The sequence below is a fragment of the Orbicella franksi genome, chromosome 3 (assembly GCF_964199315.1).
Source record: "Orbicella franksi chromosome 3, jaOrbFran1.1, whole genome shotgun sequence".
Lineage (NCBI taxonomy): Eukaryota > Metazoa > Cnidaria > Anthozoa > Scleractinia > Merulinidae > Orbicella > Orbicella franksi.
Genome location: NC_138147.1, coordinates 4,969,235 through 4,990,925, shown reverse-complemented (window position 1 = coordinate 4,990,925; position 21,691 = coordinate 4,969,235). Strand labels below are relative to the sequence as shown.

The window sequence follows — 21,691 nt, the reverse complement described above, 5'->3', positions numbered from 1 at the left end:
ATTTTATAAAAATTTTTAACTGTCCGGTTAAGAAATGGCTGGTAGCTGAGATCTGAGATCTGCAAAATTTACTGAGCTTGTAAACGAGCTGAAATGCTAACTGATAGCTGAGAATAAGCCGAAAAATTAACGGCAACTAAGATTCCAGCACCCCTACCCAGGTTCTCTTATTGTATCTGAAAGAAGAGACAGTGTGAAGTTAACGAAGTAGGCCGGACGCAAACTTTGATTGCCGCCTTTGATTTCTAAAGGAAACTACATAGCTCTGAGGTGGTTTTAAGTTTTATTTTTAACACGATTCTGCTTTAGTCGTCTTTGCATTCAGAATTTAAAATCTTCCTTTCACTAAAAAAAATACATTGAAAGGTGATACTAATTAATCGATTTCACCTGATTACTCGCTTTGCTGCACACGTGCATGCACAGCAGTATAACCCACTGAGTTAGAACGGCGATTGTAAAAAAATATTAAAATTAATGATCATTTCACTTAAGCTTCATCTTTAATTAAATTGTGTGCGTTTTTAGTGTAATTAAACTAATAAGACCGACCAATTAGATTTCACGATCCGTTGGACTAGAGCTTAGCTCTTTACAACAGAGAAAACTAACAAACTGGTTTATTATTAACACTTCAAAAGTAGATAACTTGGGAATTTTACAGAATGACTATCCCAGGACAGAATTGCTGATTTAAGAGAGGTTCTCTTTTGATTTTCATTGTACTATTTTTTGCCCTCGTGAGTTTATTAGTTCAGAAACAAGCTAACAGGATTTTAGATTTCATTTTGTTTGTTTTTACATCTACATCCCAATGCACAGATCTATTTAGGGTAGATCCTTATCGACTTAGTTGCTCTGTCTTCTTTCTCGAGAAACTGTGCAATGTAGAAGCTTGCAGTTTACATGAACAAAAAACGTTTTTACTTTCGTGAAACCGATGTGGTGGACCATTCTGAGTTAGGGCCTTGAGAACAGTAAGTCGTCATTTCGAGTGTGGTCAGTTACATAAGTTTCTTCACGATTGCCTTGTGCTCTTGGGCAATTCAATTCAACTCCTGCAGTACCAATAAGGTGTATAGGTCAGAATACCGGGGAAATCCAGACTAATGCTGGTTAAAACGTGTGATGGACTTACCAGCATTTTATTCAGAAAGAAAGAAAACCAGTAATCCTCACTTCGTGCTTCCGAAATCAGGATTATCTCTTGGTCTTGAAGATACTAACCGTCTGCCGGCTCCTAAGTTGGAACACGTTTTTAAATTCATGTCTTGAAAATGAGCCATATTCATGAATTATGGCCTAGATTCTCAATTCCTAAAACTTATGCACTTTTTCGTACAATGCAAATGGTTATCGTGAAATATGCTGCATAATGGCTATTTTGCAAAACAAATACAATAGAAGAAGGAAGGGGATAATCGGAGAAATTAATTGCAAGGATGAAGTTTATTTTCATCAATATATAATTTAAGTTGATTGCGTAAATTTCACTTAGAAATTTCGAGTCCAGTTGCAAAAACTTGCGAAAACGAATAAGTCCGATATTTCCCCTTTACAGAACTCACATTAGTTCAATGGCATATATTTGATTTCAGGCTTCTTATGCTGACGAGAACTGATCGAATGGGCGTCACTACAGGCCTTCTGTTATTCCCAGTTCTACTTGTTATGGGTGAATCATTTCAAGAAGCGGCCACTCAACAATGCCCGGGCGGCAGAACTGAATATTCCACCTCGTGGATGATGCTTCAGCGACACGTCTTTAAAACAATACATGTATCATTCGGATATGAGTGCTTACAGGCGTGTCATCAGGAGATCACGTGTCAGAGTTTTAATTACGTCATTTCCCAGTCTCTGTGTGAGCTCAACAATCGTACCAAAGAAGCAAGACCTGAGGATTTTGTGTCTAACACCGACAGATATTATTTTAGACGAGACAGGAATAGAGGTGAGGCAATAATTAAAAAGTTCACCCAGCTATGCCTGGGAAAATGATATCCCCTGTTTTTCTTTCCAGTCCCTCTCGGTTCAATTCCTGGGCTGCCAGCTGAAACCTGTACAGAGATCAAGGGGAGTGAAGGCGGACAAGCGGTCAGTGGCAAATACTGGTTTGACGAGTATAAAACAGGAAAATCTGTGCTCACTCACTGTGACATGGACACCGAAGGTAACGTCTTAAAATTGATCTGTTTTTGAGATTACATAAATTAGCGGTCTTTCAGCAATATGCTAAAAATCAGTTATGGCCACAATGTTCTAGAGAGCATGTCAACCACTCATAAATGAATGCCGTATGAGAGAGGAAACCCCCCCTTTTTTATCTCTTTTCCTATAATTTCGTACTTTTAATTAAGATCTCGATTCAAAGTCGAAATAGAAAGAAGGGGCGCTTCAATCGAAGATAACTCTAGAAAATCAATGAAATGAAGTCCCAGTTCATGAAATAACTTGGATTTACACCTTGTATAATCCTACGGAAAAGGCCCACGTTTTACCACGGGGTGACTCTTTTCATGTAAGGCGCTACCTTGTTCACATAATTTCAGGGACGAACCATTATTATTTTTTTTTTTTTACCGGGGGTTGGCGTTAGGGCAATTTTCTGGGGCATGAAAACTTTTTATCACCCTTAGGTTGAACATGACCTTTTTTTTGGTGGGCAATAGCTTGTGCAAGATTTTTTAATATCAAAATTAAGACCTGGATGGTAGAAAGCACTGTTGTTCGAGTTTTTCCCCATGGCTCCCTTGCAAGATTTTTTTAGCAGTTTTTGTTCTCCAGGATGTTTTCTTTTTAAACTGTCCAACAGCTCCCCTCCCCCCACCCCAACTCCTCCCTCAAAAAAATAATGATCTGTCCCTTGGGCAGTTTTAGGGATGACCGACTGATCAAGGAATTATCTGAACTATCCAAAAAGGCTTAAATGTGTAAAAGAGGATTGCTTCGAATTAACTTCAAAAACACCCACACGACGTTTTTCAAGTATATTTCACTTTTCATTTTTCAGAGCGAATCAGGCTTTAAAATCACTGTTCGCTATGTGGCTGTTATTTTGCTCGTAATTATCGTTTGCTATATTGAAAGGTTTGCATTTCCTTGATAGATGTTGACGAGTGCAATGCCCCAAGTCCCGTATGTCACGCCAACGCCACTTGTCAGAATCTGCCTGGCTCGTATCTTTGCTCTTGTAACGCTGGCTTCTTTGGAGATGGACAAAATTGCACGTGTAAGAGCAACTGGGTAGAACATTCTAGAGGGTGAAGACTCGCCACATGTAGTTAAAATTTCAGATATTGACATTTTAACATTTGGGGATTGTCGTATATAAAACAAACATAATTGACTCAAACTGGTCTGCAAAGTCTGCAAAGTGGCCTATCAGGCCGAAGCTTATCCCGGTTTCTGCAGCATGAAGCGACTAGGGATATTTCTACTCCCCCTGGATGAGATGTTAGTCCATCGCAGGGTTACCACCGACATTGAATTAGTCGGCTGGTACCCATTTGTACACCTGGGTGGAGAGAGGCAGTGTGAGAGTGTCTTGCCCAAGAACACAACACAATGTTCCCAGCCAGGGCTCGAACCCAGACCGCTCGATCTGGAGTCTAGCAAACTAACCATGTGGTCAGCGAGTCTAAAAGAATTTAAAACTGGGACAAAACATAATATCAATTTATCGTGTCACACCCTGACACCATTACCGTTTCATTTCCTTTTTTCTTACAGATGATGTAAATGAGTGTGCCAGTGATCCGTGTTTGAACGGTGGATCATGCATAGATCGTGAAAATAGATTCAGTTGTAGCTGCTTACCAGGGTATCAAGGAAGTCGCTGTGAAAACGGTCAGTATATTTTTAGTATTATGGAAACCTTAGAAAGTTTAGAGAGGTAGAAAGTTTAGAAGGTTTAAAGAGGTAACTTGCAGGGACCTCAGACAAGAAGAGACGAGTCTTATGGAGAGAAATGGAGAGAAGGAGGAAAGTTAACAGAACGAGGCAGAGGAACAAAATGAAGCACGGCAGCTGTAGCAGTATAGTAAGGGGAGAAGTGCAAAGAAGAGAAGGATGAGGTGGTTGAGAGAGCGAGAGAGGTAGTTAAGACGACGAAAAGAAGAAGAAGGACAAGAACAAAAAATTGATGACTAGGAGGCCGAGTGAGTAGGAGTGGGAAAGAGGATAAGAGTAGGAAAAGGAACAGGAAAAGGAAAAGGAGAAAGCCACAGGAGATCATTTCTTCGTTAGTTTTGCATTTGTGGTCCTTATAGTTAATTGAAGAATACATAATAGGAGAGGGCTAGAAAACACTTGTGCAAAGTCCTCTATGATGTCAAAGTGTTAAACAAATAGAGCAATCATGATTAAAGTTTTCAGTTCAAGAATCTTTTAAACTTCCATTTACGAGTAGAACAATCTCACAAAAATGGCGTACGACTTTTTAATAACTGAATAAGAGCTGATCTTGATTAAAGTAAGGACAGTTTAATTTATGACTTCTCTAATGAATGTTTTGCATTTCCTTGATAGACATTGACGAGTGTGCAACCTCAAGTCCCGTATGTCACGCCAACGCCACTTGTCAGAACCTGCCTGGCTCGTATCTTTGTTCTTGTAAAGCTGACTTCTTTGGAGATGGACAAAATTGCACTTGTAAGAGCAACTGGGTAGACCACTCAAGGGGGGAGTGACGGGGTCCCTTGCTTTAGAGCACGTGATTAAGTCAGGTGAAGAAAAACAGGAATGCGCGACAGAATTGCGTTACAGAGCACAGAACAACGTAAACAGTCGGTATTCACTCTCGGAGCTGCGAAATAACTGTGCTTGCAGTTTTGCGGATTTAATAATGATCGATTATGCTGTCGCAAAATAGTTAGTTCTAATTCATCTTCAACCTAACCAGTAAAAGGTTGTTATACTTTAATCCGCTGAAATTAAGTCCTCCGCGTTTGGATATCAGCTCTCAGGAAAACCGAATGCTTAGTCTAGTTCGCTGAGAAGAGAGGAAAAAAACGTTTAAAAAATGTTAAATGTTTATAGCGGTCGATGGGGTTAGCTACAACTAGCTACTTCCCAGGTATGCCACTTAAACTGAAAGAAACAAATATTTCAAACAAACATAATGGGCTTAAAAATCCCAACTGCCGGGAGGCGGACCAGTTGGTTATTTACAAGCATGACAGATGAGTTGAACCAGGGTCTACTGAGAGACAACTCCAGCTAGGTAGTCAGAGCGGTAACTTATCCCCTGCTTGGTAAAAATAAACCAAACACCAATCTAAGCTGCAACAAGAACGATTCTACTTGTCAAAAGAAATTATAAAAATACATTTGACATTTTAACTTGTGGCAGTTTCGATTATAGAAAAAAGTGATGATTGAGTCACAACTGAGACAAAACGTTATACCGCTATTCGATCCTGTCACACCACAATTCTGATAGAATTCTATGTCATTTCCCTTTTTTTACAGATAATGTAAATGAGTGTTCAAGTGACCCCTGTTTGAAGTAATATATCAAACACGAAAGACCGTGTTTGACCACATTTCCAAACACCGAGAAGAGAGTTGAAAATACGACGCGTAGCGGAGTATTTTTGACGAACTTCGAGGTGTTTGGAAATGTGGTCAAACACTGTCTTACGTGTTTGATGTATCTTCTCAATCGAAACCAGAACTAAGGAGAAAACGGAGAAACAAAATCGTGAAAATCTATGCTAATTAAGATCAGATATCCAAACACTGTCACGGTCATGAGTTCCTTTGTTTAAACATGATGAATTATTAATGAGTTTGAGAACGGTGGATCATGCACAGATCTAGTGAATGGATTCGATTGTAACTGTCAACCGGGATACTTTGGAAGTCGCTGTGAAAACTGTCAGTATATAATAAGTGTTATATTGCAAATTTTTAAGAAACTAGATTGCATGGACTTCAGACGAATCAAGGCAACTACGTGGAGAGAGATATGGAAAGCAGAAGGAGGAGGAGGAGCAGGAGGAGGAGGAGGAGATGGAGTAGGAGGAACAGGAGCAGGAGCAGGGGCGGAGGGAGCAGGAGAATGAATAGGAGAAGAGTAAGGCAGAAGAATGAGCAGAAAGAGAAATAGGAGAGGTAGGAGGTGCAGCATTAGAATAGGAAGGAGCAGGAGCAGGAGAAAGAGGTGCAGCAGGGGTAGTAGTGGCAGGTGAGTTGGAAGATGGAAGAAGGAAGAGGAGCAGAAGGAGGAGTAGGTGAAGGAGCTGGAGGGGTTGGGATGCGCAGGACTTGACACAGGAGGAGGAAGAGCAGGACTACTACGAGGAGGAGCAGTTGCAAAAGGAGTTGTAGGAGGGGGAGGAGGAGGAGGAGAAGCATTCGTAAGAGGAGAAAAAACGAAGAGCAGCAGGAGCACAAGACTGAAGCAAAAGGGGCGGAATTGGAGAAGGAACAAGAGTAGGAAAAGCAAAAGCAAAAGTAGGTGGTGGAGCACAAGAGAGGGAGGAGGTGGATGACAACGACGACATTAAGCTAGGTGATGAGAAGAAGGAGGAGTAGAAGGAGAAGAAGGAGGAGGAGAAGGAAGAGAAAGAGGATGGCAAGGAGGACGACTGAGACTAAGGGCAAAAGGAGGAAGGAGATAGGCGATGCGGGATAAGTGGAAGGGAACGTGTGGTGCGTACTAGCGTAATGTAGCTCTCACCCCATCAAAACGAGCGAGGAAACTCACCATAAAAACTATAAAGAGCATTAATTGAGATTGGATGTTTTTACTTGTCTAACATGTCTAATGCACTATTTTTTTGGGTAATAAACTATTGCTGATTTCTTCGCAGTCAGTAATTGTACTACCATCAAGACCATAGACAGTCCAGTCACTCACAACACGCTAGTGAAAACACAAGGAGCCTGGATGAAAGACCCGCTAGGAGTTATGGGTAATGACACCATATTCGTCCTGGAGCATTACCACTCGAACAAAGTCGAAGAGTTTGAAAACATGGAAAAATTCAAAGCAGGCGTGAAGAGTAACACGTACACGCTTCCGTATTATTGGGATGGGACAGGCGCGGTGGTGTATGGATCGTACGTCTATTACAACAGGTAACAGATTGCACTTGTTAAAACTTTTAATTCACTTATCTTTTTAGATGAACGGATCATCGGTGCAATTACTAACTACTTATTAACCAAGAGTGAGGTCTTTACGGGAAAATCTCAAACCGAGACCTAGCCGTTTTGACCGGGCGATAGCTAAAGGTGCTCAAGATTGCGTTTAGTTAGCTCAAAGGCAGGGTGTGGCCAACTGTTCATGTTCAGAAACCCACGTAGTTTGGATAGGAAATCGCAATAGTTCTTGATTAATGAATTCCAAATTAATTTTTTCTTTGTTCTTTGGAGGAACGATTCTGTCATATTTTAATATCAGGTTTACATCTAACTGAATCTTACTGATGGCTTTAATTTCCTGCGTTGTGTCTCTCAAACACAGGGCCAATACCAACTATATCGACAAGTATAACTTGCTCACGAATAGCCTCGTGGCCCAGATCACTCTCAACGGATACACACCAAGGCAAACCTACTACCAATGGGGAGGACGCAGTGGAGTGGATCTGGCTGTCGACGAGCAGGGATTGTGGGTATTATGGGGGAATTCTGGGGATAACAAACGACTGTATGCATCTAAAATTGATGATGACGCCATCGTACAGAGCTACAGTGTGTCTACGGGTAAGTAAAAATAACGAGCAAACCAAGTATAGCCTCTCACGTGATTTAAACTCTGGAATTCCACTTTAATACGTTTTCTGTAGTAATTTGCTACGACGGGCGAGAGCGATTCAGATAGAGAAAGTCAGGATTTCGGGAAAAAACGTTGTCTTTCTCTCTTTTTCTGTCTTTGTGTGTGTCTGTCTTTTCTTTATGGTGCGAGTTTGTGCTGTTCTGACGACCTCTAATTTATTTTTTTAAATTTTTTTTAAAAATTTATTTATTTATTTCCACACTAACAGACCGAAAAGAAAAGAAAAACTACTTACAATGCAAAATACTTACAACACAAGCCTTACATTCCCTACATCAGTTATAATTACACGAAACATCCTACATACAATTCCTTTCTTTACAGTATTTACATCGCAGTTACAGTACAACATTTATCTACTACTTACTTGGCTATACTTACACCTCTTACATTCCGGTACTTTATTTATATTTTTATATTAACCGACTGCCTGGCATCGCTAGTCCATATGGCTATTCCAGGCAGCCAGGTACCCTAATTTCATTCATAATTAAGTAATTATTTAATTGTAAAGACTTGACATACAGAGTGCATAATTCTCTTGTTGGATAAATTACTGGGTACAATCAGGGACTATCAGGTTGCACCCTTTTACTCGTCACTTAAATTTTTGCCCCACGGAGTCGCCAAAATAGAGCACAAAGAGAGGTACAGAGAAGCACAGTGCAACAGAACATGGCATTGCATTGTGTTGTATTATATTGAACGACATGTCACGCCACGGGAAGGCAAGGCAGCACGGCACATCACGGCAAGGCATCGCTTAGCATAGCTTGTCGAAGCATGACATCTCGTATCATGGAATGGAATAATATAACATAGCATATAACATAGCTTCATGGCAAAACATTTAAATATCTGGGTTGGCCCGTGTTTCTTTGTGTCTTTGTTTGAAACAGAACAGATGAGGTATACTGGCAATACCTTTGTGGTCTGTGGAGTGATTTACCTTATCGACAGCTACCATCAAAATCCCACTACCATCAACTATGCTTACGACACCAAGACAGGAACACAGTGGAACCCAAACATACAGTTCACAAACCAGTACGGCTACAACTCCATGGTGGATTACAACCCCAGAGAAAGACTGCTGTACGCCTGGGACAGCAGGCGCCAAGTCACTTACTCTCTCACTTGGAATTGAATAATCAGCCTGTAATCAGTATGAAAATGTTTTCAAAAAACATACTCCAGTCGTCATGGGACTGGTAACTGGACTGTAAAACTAAGCTGTCTCACCATGTATTTTGCACTTCGCTCTTGAATAAAGCACGTGAGATTATATTTTAGTGTCTTAAGTTTAAAAAAAAAACGAACATGACAAGTGCAGAGTTGGAAAAAGTCTGCCAGACTTTCAAATTGACATCACAACCTAGTGTATATATGCGCAATTCATGATAGCAGCCATTTCATGGCTTCAACACTGCTAGATGCATTTAACCAGTGATTTTCTAAAAATAGACCATCACATTGACGATTTTATCAATGGCTATGCTTCTCATGGGTTTTGACTATGTCATGTTATGTTAATATCGGCTGTCTAAAAATTTAATATTGCAGTGTACCAAATAATGTAGGATAAGCTACCAAACATTTTATTTTACAGCCTGAGTATCAGGATCTATCAGGCATTCCGAAAGTAAAAGGAGAAGGCAAGTAAAAACGAAGAGAAGGAAAAAGGAAGAAAAGCACCTCCTCCGTTCATCTCCTTCTCCCCTCTCTCCTCCTCTTGGGAAGTCCTGGTACTCAGGCTAATGTTTATACCACTCAGTTGATTTATTACTGAACCGGACTACAGGCATATATCCGTTTGTGCGCACCACATTTAACTTGTTAACCGAAGGTAACCGTTTTAGCCACGGCCATAAGTTAAGCTAATTGCCAACATGTCGAGTTATTAAAGCTTCTTGTTGTGTTAAACTTTGCAACTTGTTTATTACACTACATGACTGAGCGCCCCACAACTCCACTTTCTCCACACTCCTGGGTAAACAATACGATAAAAAATATCATTTTACTACAGATCGAATGAACTTTACCACAATTAATGATTATTACTAGTTTCAAAAATATACACATGTATATAAAATGAACCCCCCCCCCCCCAATAGATTGTAAACAATTTTAATTTCTCCCGACCTCCAGTCTTAACATAATCGTTCTGACGATTTTAGTCGAGTGTTCCGTGACAAATTTAATAAATCTGAAACAAAAAAACGTCATGGGAGGATCTGCATGGGGCTTGCTGCTAACCTAGAACAAGACGGACGATCATCGTCTCTCACCTTGAATATGGCCGGTTAAGAAATGGCTGGCAGCCGAGATCTGTGATCTGCAAAAATCACTTGGTTGTGAACTGAGCTGAAATGTTAATTGATAGCTGAGAAATCACCGAAAAATTAACTATAACTAACATTCTAGCAACCCTGCCTTAACCCTTTTATTGGTTCTGACAGAGCGGTCCAACAGAGAGACAGTGTGCAGTCAATAAAGTTGAGCGTAATCGTTGTAGGAGGCTAACGTTGATTGCTGCCATTGATTTCTGAAACTGCGTAGCCCTGAGGTGGTTTTAATTTTTTTTTTTAAATTCTGCTTTAGCCGTCAATGCATTCAGAATTTAAAATCTGCATCTTCCTTTCACTAAAAAAGACACATTGAAAGTTGATGTTAATCGATTGCACACGATTCGTCGCTTTGCTGCACACATGCACAGCAGTATGACCCACTGAGTTAGTAAAGCGATTGTAAAAAAATATTAAAATTAATGAACAATTCGCTTAAGCTTCCTCTTTAATTAAATTTCGTGCGTTTTTGGCGTAATTTAAGTAATAAGCTCGACCAATTAGATTTCTCGATCCACTGGATATCAACTTAGCTCTTCATAACTGAGAAAACTAATAAACTGGTTTATTGTTAACATTTCAAAAGTAGATAACTTGGGAATTTTAAAGAAGTGCAAGTTGGAGGGAGATGACTTTCCCAAGAAAGAATTGCTGATTAAGAGAGGTTCTTCTTTGATTTTCATTATTCTATTTTTTTTTTGCCCTCGTGATTTTAGTATACTTTAGTTCAGAAGCAAACTAACAGGACTTTAGATTTCATTTTAATTTTTGTTTGTTTTTACATTTACATCCCAATGCACAGATCTATTTAGGGTAGATCCATTTCGACCTAGCTTCTCTGTCTTCTTTCTCGATTAACTGGCCAATGCAGAAGCTTGCAGCTTACACATACAACTGAAAAAACAAAATGTTTTTACTTTGATGAAACCGATGTGGTGGACCAATAGTTAGGGCCTTGAGAGTAGTAAGTCGACATTTCCAGTGCAGTCAGTTACATAATTTTCTTCACGATCGCGTTGTGCTCTTGGGCATGCGCAATTCAAGACGTACGTTGTAATACCCATGCAGTGCCGATAAGATGTATAAATGAATACCGGGGAAATCCAGACTAATGCTGGTTAAAACCTGTGATGGACTCACGAACAGCTCATTCAGAGAAAGAAGCAGTAATCTTCGTACTTCAGAAAGTCAGGAGAATCTCCTGGCCTTAAAGACACCAACAGTCTGCACCGATTCTAAGTTGGAACACGTTTTTAAATTCATGTCTTGAAAATGAGCCATATTAATTATGGCCTAGATTCCCAATTCCGGAAACTTATGCACTTTTTCGTAGAATGCAAAAGGTTATCGTGAAGAATGCATAATGGATATTTTGCAAAACAGATACAGTACAGGATCTTTTGTCCGATCTTTTACAATCCGGGCTGCCAAGAGGAACCACTGTCGAATTACTTGGGAACCTCGATTTAACGAACGATATTCCCCTTAAAGTGAAAATAAATTAAAAAGAACCTCGATATAACGAAGCCTCGTTATAGCAGAGGAATTTACCAATCTATCTTGGACCCTCGTTATATCGAGTTTCCAGTAAAGTCTCGGCAATTGCTTTTTCTTTTCTTTAAGGAACATTTCATGCAAAAAGGTCTGACGGGCAATTTGAGTTTACTTAACGTTCACAAAGACGATAAAAACGTAAATAAATGCTTTACTTTAGCGCGAGCGTTTATCGAGAATGGATCGCGCGTGGACGCTGTTTGATTTCAGTTCTCAGCAGAATTTTATAAGAACCATTATTACAAACTGGGTCATTAGATAATGCAATTCGAGAGCTTTCACTGGCTTATCGATTATGCTTATGAGCCATTGTAATCCATAAATATTTTCGCTTGCGCGCGATTGGTCTAAACACGTCACGTGACCGAATATTCCCCAGCTAAAACTGGGGAATATCCGAGATTATAATCCATCAATTATTTTCGCTCACGCGCGATTGGTCTAAATGCGTCACCTGACCGAATATTCCCCAGCTGAAACTGGGGAATATCCGAGAATATTGCCCAATTTTCGAAACTGCACATGTTGCGAAAAATATTTGAAGGATAATAAACACAATAGCCTCCGTTTGACTTCGAAAATATGCTCGGATATTTGTCCTTGGACATTATCTGTTCCTCCAAGTTCACAGTTTTCCTCGAGCTTCGCTCTCGGAAAACTGTTCGCTTCCCGGAACAGATAATGTCCGCAGACAAATATCCTAGCATATTTTCGGGCCAAATGGAGGCTATTGTGTATATATTCCCCAATTTTCAAAATTGCGCGTGATGCGAAAAAGATTTGAAGGATAATACACACAATAGCCTCCATTTGGTGCGAAAATGTGCTCGGATATTTGTCCTTGGACATTATCTGTTCCTCGAAGCTCACAGTTTTCCTCGAGCTACGCTCTCGGAAAACTGTTCGCTTCTCGGAACAGATAATGTCCGCGGACAAATATCCGAGCATATTCATCGCCCCAAATGGAGGCCACTGTTTATATGTCCAACGCGCGCTCACGGAATAATTTTTAATTATAATTGTGTGTATCGAAGAATGTTGGTCGAATATTTTCTTTGCAAGTTTTTGGATCTCATTAGCAGCTCAGGCCAAAAACTTGCGAAAAAACGAATACGTCCAAAATTTCAACTATAATGACCTTACGTTAGTTCAATATCATATGTTTTGATTTCAGGCTTCTTATGCGGAAGTGAACTCATCCATCGAATGGGTGTCACTACAGGTCTCCTTTGCTTCCCAGTTATACTTGTTATTGGTGAATTATTTCAAGAAGCGGCCACTCAACAATGCCCAGGCGGCAGAACGGAATATTCAATCTCGTGGATGATGCTTCAGCGACACGTGTTTAAAACAATTAATGTATCATTCGGACACGAGTGCTTACAGGCGTGTCATCAGGAGATCACGTGTCAGAGTTTTAATTACGTCTTTTCTCAGTCCGTGTGTGAGCTCAACAATCGAACCAAGGAAGCAAGGCCTGAAGATTTCGTGCCTAACACCGGCAGATATTATTTAAGACGAGTCAGGAATAGAGGTGAGACAATAATGAAAAAGATCACCTGACTAGGGCTGGAAAAATGATATGACTGTTTTCTTTCCAGTCCCTCTCGGTTCAATTCCCGAGCTGCCAGCTGAAACCTGTACAGAGATCAAGGCGAGTGAAGGCGGACAAGCGGTCAGTGGCAAATATTGGTTTGACGAGTATAAAACAGGAAAATCTGTGCTCAAGCATTGTGACATGGACATGGAAGGTAACGTCATAAATTAGCGGTCTTGATCAGCAACATGCTAAAAAATCAGTTAATGCAATTAATAAGTATAATTAATGTATTCTTCAGTTTGAGCAAGAAAGCATGCCAACTGCTTATAAGTGAATGCTGCATGTGAAAAGCGATCCCTTTTTTCTCTCTTTTCCTACAATTTCGTTTTTTTATCTTTCGATTCAAAGCCGAACATCATGAAGAAGGCGGGCTTCAACGGAAGATAACTCTGGAAAATCAATGAAACAATAAAATTTCAGTTCATGATATAACGTGAATTTACACCTCGCAGAATTCTTCACAAAAGACGCATGTTTTATTACAGGGTGACTCTTTTCATTTAAGGCGCTTGCCAGCTAGGTCACATAATTTTAGGTAGCTTTAGCGATGACCGACTGATCCAAGAATTATTTGAACAAACAAAAAAAAGGTTTAAACATGTACTAGACTTGACAACAAACAAATGCCAAAAAGAGACATGAATGGGCAAAACTGGACAAGATTAACATGGATTGCTTTCGAGTAAACTTGAAAAACATCCACACGACTTTTTTCAAGTATATTTCAATTTTTTGATAGAGTGAATGCTTGAAAATCATTGTTCGCTAGGTGGCCGTTATTTTGCTTGTAATCATCGTTTGCAGAATTACCATAAATCGATAACCCTGTCCCTTTAAGCTAGATTCTGCTGATTGGGTCTTAACTAAAGACACTTTCATTACTGACTTCTCATAGGTTTGCATTTCCTTGCCTTGATAGATGTTGACGAGTGCAATGGCCTAAGTCCCGTATGTGACGTCAATGCTATTTGTCAGAACCTGCTTGGATCGTATCTCTGTTCTTGTAAAGCTGGCTTCTTTGGAGATGGACAAACTTGCACTTGTAAGAGCAACTGGGTAGAACACCTCAGGGGGAAAACTCGCCACATGTAGTTAAAATTTCAGATATTGACATTTTAGCATTTAGGGAGTGTCATTTATAATGCAAATGGTAAGGACGGACTATTATTTTTTGAGCGCTGTTGGGCAATTTCCAAAAAAAACAATCCTGTACAGAAAAAACTGCTGAAAAAAACAATCGTGCAAGGGAAGCCACGATAAGAAAAAAGAAGGTACTTTCTAATGTCATAATTTTGATTTTTCATGTTAAAAATATTCCGGCACAAGCTACTGCCCACCAAAAAAAAAATTATGCTCGACCTTTAGGTGTGAAAAAATTTCATGCTCCAGAAAATTGCCCAACTTCAACCCCCATCAAAATAATAATGGTCCGTCCCTAATTGACTCAAAAGTGGGACAAAACGTAATACCAACAATTTATCGTGTCACACCACTGACACCATTACCGTTTCATTTCCTTTTTTCCTACAGATGACGTAAATGAATGTGCCAGTAATCCGTGTTTGAATGGTGGATCATGCATAGATCGTGAAAATAGATTCAGTTGTAGCTGTCTGTCAGGGTACCAAGGAAGTCGCTGTGAAAACGGTCAGTATATTTTTAGTATTAGAAAGTTTAGTATTTTTAGAAAGTTTAATATTTTTAGTTTAGAAAGTTCAGATAGGTAGAAAGTTTGGAAAGTTTAGAGACGTAAGTTGTACGGACCTAGAGAAATAGAGAGAAATAGAGAGCAGGAGGAAAGTTAACAGAACGAGTCAGAGGAACAAAGTGAAACAACAGTAGCAGTATAGTAAGAAGAGAAGGATGAGGTGGTTGACAGGGAGGTACGTAGTTAAGGTGACGAAAAGGAGAAGAAGAAGAAGAAGAAGAAGAAGAAGAAATTGATGACAAGGTGGCCAAGGAGTAGGAAAGAGGAGAAGAGTAGAAGACGGAAAAGGAAAAGGAGAGAGAGAAAACCACAGGAGATAATTTCTTCGTTAGTTTTACATTTGCGGTCCATATAGTTACTTGAAGTATATTCTTGGTAGGAGTGGGCTAGAAAGCACTTGTGCGAAGTCCTCTATGATGTCGAAGTGTTAAACAAATAGAGCAATATTAAAGTTTTCAGCTCAAGAAATTTGTAAACTTGCATTTACGCTTTGAACAATCCCACAAAAATGGCGTATGACTTTTTAATTATTTTTTCATTGAAATTAGATCCTAATAATAAGATCTGGTCTTGATTAACTGAGGACAATTTAATTACTGACTCCTCTGATGAGGGTTTTGCATTTCCTTGATAGATATTGACGAGTGCACAACCTCAAGTCCCGTATGTCACGCCAATGCCACTTGTCAGAATCTGCCTGGCTCTTATCTTTGTTCTTGTAACGCTGGCTTCTTTGGAGATGGACAAAATTGCACCTGTAAGCGTAACTAGTACTGGGTAGGCCACTCAAGGAGAGGAGGGTTACGGGGTGTTTTGTGATTCGTTGGAAAATGGAAGTATATATACTTTAGAGCACGTGTTTAAGTCAGGTGGAGAAAAACAGGAATGCGCGACAGGATTGCGTTACAGAGCGCAGAACAACGTAATCAGCTGGTATTCATTCTCGGAGCTGCGAAATAACTGTGCTTGCAGTTTTGAAGATTTAATAATGATCGATTATGCTGTCGCAAAAAAGTTGGTTCGAATTTATCTTCAACCTAACCAGTAAACGGTTGCTATACTCTCCTTTGCTGAAATTAAGTCCTCGGATAGTTTGGATATCAGCTCTCAGGAATACCTGATGCTCTGTCTAAATCGCTGAAAAGAGAAGAAATTATCATCTGCTTGGAAAATATTAAACCAAACGCCAATCCAAGCTGTAAGAACAACAGTTCTACTTAACACAAGAAATTATACAAATAAATTTGACACTTTAACTTGTGGTAGTTTCGTTAAGAAAAACGATCATTAGTCACAACAGAGACGAAACGTTACACCGCTAATTGATCCTGTTACACCACATTGTGATATAATTCTATGTAATTGCCCTTTTTTACAGATAATTTTAATGAGTGTTCCAGTAATCCCTGTTTGAACGGTGGGTCATGCACGGATCTAGTGAATGGATTCAATTGCAATTGTCGACCGGGTTACTATGGAAGTCGCTGTCAAAACTGTCAGTATATAAAAAGTGTTTTATTGCAAGTTTTTTTACAAATTAGGTTGCATGGCCCTCAGACGAAACAAGGAAACTAGATGAAGAAAGAAAGGGATAGCAGAGGAACAGAAAAAGGAGGATGGGGAGGAGGAGGAGGAGGAGGAGGAGGAGGAGGCGAAGGAGGAGGAAAAGGGCGGAGGAAGCAGGAGAATGAATAGGAGAAGAAGTAGGGCAGAAGCAGGAGCGGAAAGAGAAGCAGGAGGGGTTGTAGACGTAACACGAGGAAAGGAAGGAGCGGGAGCGGAAGGAAAAGGTGCGGCAGGGGTAGCAGCAGGAGAGGTAAAACCTGGAAGAAGGAAGAGGGGCAGACGGAGGAGTAAATGAAAGAGCTGGGGGGGGGGGGGGTGGGATGGGCAGGACTTAACAAAGGAAGAGGAAGAGCAGGAATACGACGAAGAGGAGCAGTTGCAGAAGGAGTTGTAGGAGGAGGAGGAGCATTAGTAAGAGGAGAAAGAACGAGGAACAGCTGAAGGGCAAGAATCTAGCAGAGGGGACAGAATTGAAGAAGGAGCAAGAGTAGGAGAAGCAAAAGCAAGCGTAGGTGGTGGAGCACAAGAGAAGGAGGAGGTGGATGACAACGACGACGTTAAGGTGATGAGGAGAAGGAGGAGGAGAAGGAAGAGAAAGAGGATGACAAGGAGGAAGACTGAGAGGAAGAGCAAAAGGAGGAAGGGGGTGGGTTATGTGGGATAAGCGGAAGGGAACGTGTTGGACGTACCAGCGTAATGTAGCCCTTACCCCTCAAAACGAGCGAGGAATCTCACTATAAAAACTATAAAAAACATTAATTGAAGATGGAATATTCGTACTTGTCTAACACACTATTTTTGGGGTAATAAAACTATTGTTGATTTCTTTACAGTCAGTAATTGTACTACCATCAAGACCGTAGACAGTCCAGTTACCCACAACACGCTAGTGAGAACACAAGGAGCCTGGATGAAAGACCCGCTAGGAGTCATGGGTAATGACACCATATTCGTCCTGGAGCATTACTACTCGAACAAAGTCGAAGAGTATGAAAACATGGCGAAATTCAAAGCAGGCGTGAAGAATAACACGTACACGCTTCCGTACTATCGGGACGGGACGGGCGCGGTGGTGTACGGATCGTACGTCTATTACAACAGGTAACAGATCGAACTTGTTAAAACTTTTAACTGACTTATCTTTTTAGATGAACAGATCAAAGGTGCAATTACTAACTACTTATTAACCGAGAGTGACGTCTTCGTGGGAAAATCTCAAACCGAGACCTGGCCGTATTGACCGGGTGATAACTAAAGGTGCTTCGGATTGCATTTAGTTAGCTCAAAGGCAGGGTGTGGCCAAAGGTTCATGTTAACAAACCCATGGAGTTTGCATGGAAAATCGCAATACAGTGGAACCGCGCCTTACGGCTACCCCGTTAATACAGCCACCTCATTATTACGGCCACTTTATTCTGGCCTGAACAAAACTGAGCTCAGTCAGTCATTTTCTTGTTTAAAGAACCCCTTTAATACTGCCAGATTTTGTGGCCCGTTGGTGACCGGATTAACGGGGTTCCACTGTAGTTCTTGATCAATGCATTCCAAATCAATTTTGCCTTTGTTCTTAGGAGGAACGATGCTGTCGTGGCATTCGTATTTTAATATAAGCGCAGGATTACATCTAACTGAATCATACTGATGGATTTCCTGCTTTTTGTCCCTCAAACACAGGGCCAATACCAAGTATATCGACAAGTATAACTTGCTCACTAACAACCTGGAAGCTCAGATCACTCTCAGCGGATACACACCAAGGCAAACCCGCTACCAGTGGGGTGGGTACAGTGGAGTGGACCTGGCTGTTGACGAGCAGGGATTGTGGGTACTATGGGGGAATTCTGGGGATAACCGACGACTGTATGCATCTAAGATTGATGATGACGTCATAGTTCAGAGCTACAGTGTGTCTACGGGTAAGGAAGAGTAACGAGCAAACCAAGTATAGCCTCTCACGTGATTTAAACTCTGGAATCCCACTTTAATACGTTTTCTGTAGTAACCTGCTATGACGGGCGAGAGCGATTAAGACAGATTTCGAAAGTCAGGATTTCGGGAAAAACTGTCTTTTGCTTTGTTTCTGTGTATGTGTCTGTCCGGCGAGTTTGTGTTGTCTTGACGACCTCTAATTTATTATAATTAATGATTATATCAACCGGCTGCCTGGCATCGCTAGTCCATATGGTTATTCCAGGCCTCCAGGTATCCTAATTTCATTCCTAATAAAACAATTATTTAATTGTCAAGGCTACACAGAGTGCATAATTTTCTTGTTGGATGTTTTACTGGGTACCATCATGGACTATCAGGTTGCACCCTTTTACTCGTGTTGCCGCGCGGAGTCGCCAAAATAGAGCACAAAGAGAGGTACAGACAAACACAGTGCAACAGAACATGGCATTGCATTGTACGGTATGTCACGCCATGTCAGGCATGTCACGCCACGTCGGCATGTCGGCATGTCACGCCACGGGAATTAAGGCAAGGCAGCACGGCACGTCACGGTAAGGCATCGCTTGGCATAGCTTGTTGAAGCATGACATCTCGTATCGTGAAATGGAATAACATAATATAACATATAGCATGGCTTCATGGCAAAACATTTAAATATCTGGGTTGGCCCTTGTTTGTTTTTTTCTTTGTTTGAAGCAGAACAGATGAGGAATATTGGCAATGCATTTGTGGCCTGTGGAGTGATTTACCTTATCGACCATTACAATCAAAATCCCACTACCATCAACTATGCTTACGACACCAAGACAGGAACACAGTGGAACCCAAACATACAGTTCAAAAACCAGTATGGCTACAATTCCATGGTGGACTACAACCCTAGAGAAAGAATGCTGTACGCTTGGGACAGCAGGCGCCAAGTCACATACTCTCTCACTTGGAATTGAATCATAAGTTTGTAAACCATCACTCAATGTGAAAATGTTTTCAACGAACCCACTCCAGTCTTCATTGGAACTGGTAACTGAACTGCAAAACTAAGCTATCTAACCATGTATTTTGCACTTCGTTGTAGCGTGTGTCCATTGTAACGCAATAGAAAATAAAATCAAAAAACATCCAGTGGATAAAGCCATGAAATTGTGAGATTATAGACGATAAATAAAGAAGACAGTTCTCCAAGTTTAAGGCGTGTGCGTTGTCCCAAAGTTGAGATATTCGTCGAAATGTTCCGCGCAAAATTATAGAGCTTAGTATGGAGCCGCCATGATGGAGGGTCTCCTTAGTCCTCCAATATATGGCGGCCGGAAAATACTCAAAACATCTGGAACTTACTTTGGCTATTTAGACGACTGATTATCTGAACCGAACCAAAAAACACTTACACAAGCACTTTTCCTAATACTGTAACTCCTAAAATAGCTAAAAATCACGAGAAAAGAGTATATGTTTCGACAAACGCGATCTTAGCTTCCTGTCACCCACTGCCATAACTACGAAATTCAAAATACGCTGGTTTCCAAACGAAGGACGCTATTGAGCTGGAAAGTTGTAAACAGATATAAATTTTGTACCACTTATGCCTGATGAGGATAAAACCTTTAGTGGCTCTTTAGTTTTGGATTTGAGAATTCGATGACGTCACGTGAACACATTTTAGTGAATAAAGCACATGTGTGTACAAGATATTTTGCTGCGACTTTCTAATAGGTCTAACATTCTGAAACTAGTAATGTCTTAAAGTTTCATTGTAATGCCTTGTCATTCAATAACACGCCATTTCCGAGTTACCCAGTGCCTCTGTTTCAAAACGAGTCTTCGTGCAAAACCTTTCACATGAAAATGAGTTTGTTTTGGATGACACTAAACTTGTAGGCGGAACTCATTTTCATATGAATGGTTTCACGCAGACTCGTTTTGATACAGAGACACTAGGCAACTCAGAAATAGCCTATTGGCCCAGGCAGACGGACAAATGGCTCCTGGGATAGGCCTTTGTACATTATGCTTTTATTCCCCCACTAAAATGCTCCACCTTAATGCTATTTTTTTTCAACTAAAATGGTCGGTTTCCTCCCAAAAAGTCACTAAAATGCTCGGTTAATGCTCATACATATGGTTTTTTAAATTTTAAGAATTTTAAACGTTTCAACACAATTAACAGTTTAGAGTGCTGAAGAAAACATACACTTAGTATAACCAGTTAACAACAACGTATGTAATAGTTTTAATACACCCAAAGATAATTCTCTAAATGATCTGTTGTTCTGTTAATCCTTTGTCCCCTTTCAATGATACTTAAGTGAAGAGGCTAAGTTAAGTCTTTATTTTCCCGTAAAAAAAAATTTTTATTCCTGTTTTTTTTTGGTGGAAAAAAATATTAATTTTCCGGGAAAATGCAATTAAAATTCTCGAATAATGATTAATGCTCTTGCCTCACTAAAATGCTCGAAAAAATGCTAGCATAATGTACAAAAGTCAATCCTGAGACTGCTCTAGTCGAAAAAATCTACCCGAATCAGCTTTTCTCGAGGAGAGTGGGCACCAGTCGGGCTTGCTGTGCAGCGTTTGACTCATTACACCATATATTCCAAAGATGGTGTTCTATAGTTGAATTGTATAAATAGCCTCCTTTGCTGTAGGGGAATCTTTGCTTACAATATTTTCCTCATTACCATAAGCGATACAGTTTCTGATGGATCTACAAAGAGATTAATACTGAATATTGAAAGGGCACAGCATGATTAACTGTCCCAAGGAATTTGAGCGGGATGTATTGAATACTTTTTGTGCGACGCGGGTTTAAAAGTTCAAAATTTTACAAAGAATGTATGAGCTCATTAGCGCTTTTGCCACGCAGAAATTTTGATGTTTTTGAAAGCCAATTTCTCGTGGAATATTACACCCAAAGAGCCAAAAATTTCACCACTTACTAAGTTTCACAAGCTCTTTAAGTTTTTGTAGTAAAATCGTGTCAAGCGTAATGCCTTCTATGAGCAAAGTCGTATGTTAATGAGGAAAAATGTAAACAATAACGTCAGCAAAGATTAGCCTGTATGCTTACTTTCTATTTGCTGTATGGTTTGACATTTTGTGTTTTGGCTTGTTTTTGTGATCTTTCGCTGTTTTCGTAGATCGTATTGGACACGTAACCACGTAACCTTTTTATAAAATAT

General features: G+C 40.2%; 2 protein-coding genes across 2 annotated transcripts; both read left to right on the top strand.

Annotated features, from left to right (window-relative positions):
- The first annotated feature begins 6,202 nt into the window (after window positions 1–6,202).
- Window positions 6,203–8,936, top strand: LOC145480527 (olfactomedin-like protein 2B). Its single transcript, XM_081458768.1, has 4 exons — window positions 6,203–6,236; window positions 6,819–7,086; window positions 7,475–7,716; window positions 8,689–8,936. Exons 1-4 carry the CDS (start codon window positions 6,203–6,205, stop codon window positions 8,934–8,936), a joined length of 792 nt encoding a protein of 263 aa, XP_081314894.1.
- Window positions 8,937–12,872: 3,936 nt separating this feature from the next.
- LOC145480820 (myocilin-like) lies at window positions 12,873–19,711 on the top strand. Its single transcript, XM_081459144.1, has 7 exons — window positions 12,873–13,222; window positions 13,290–13,439; window positions 15,631–15,753; window positions 16,375–16,491; window positions 17,396–17,663; window positions 18,237–18,478; window positions 19,215–19,711. The coding sequence occupies exons 1-7, from the start codon at window positions 12,895–12,897 to the stop codon at window positions 19,460–19,462; spliced, it is 1,476 nt and encodes a 491-aa protein (XP_081315270.1). The 5' UTR covers window positions 12,873–12,894; the 3' UTR covers window positions 19,463–19,711.
- The last annotated feature ends 1,980 nt before the right edge of the window (window positions 19,712–21,691 follow it).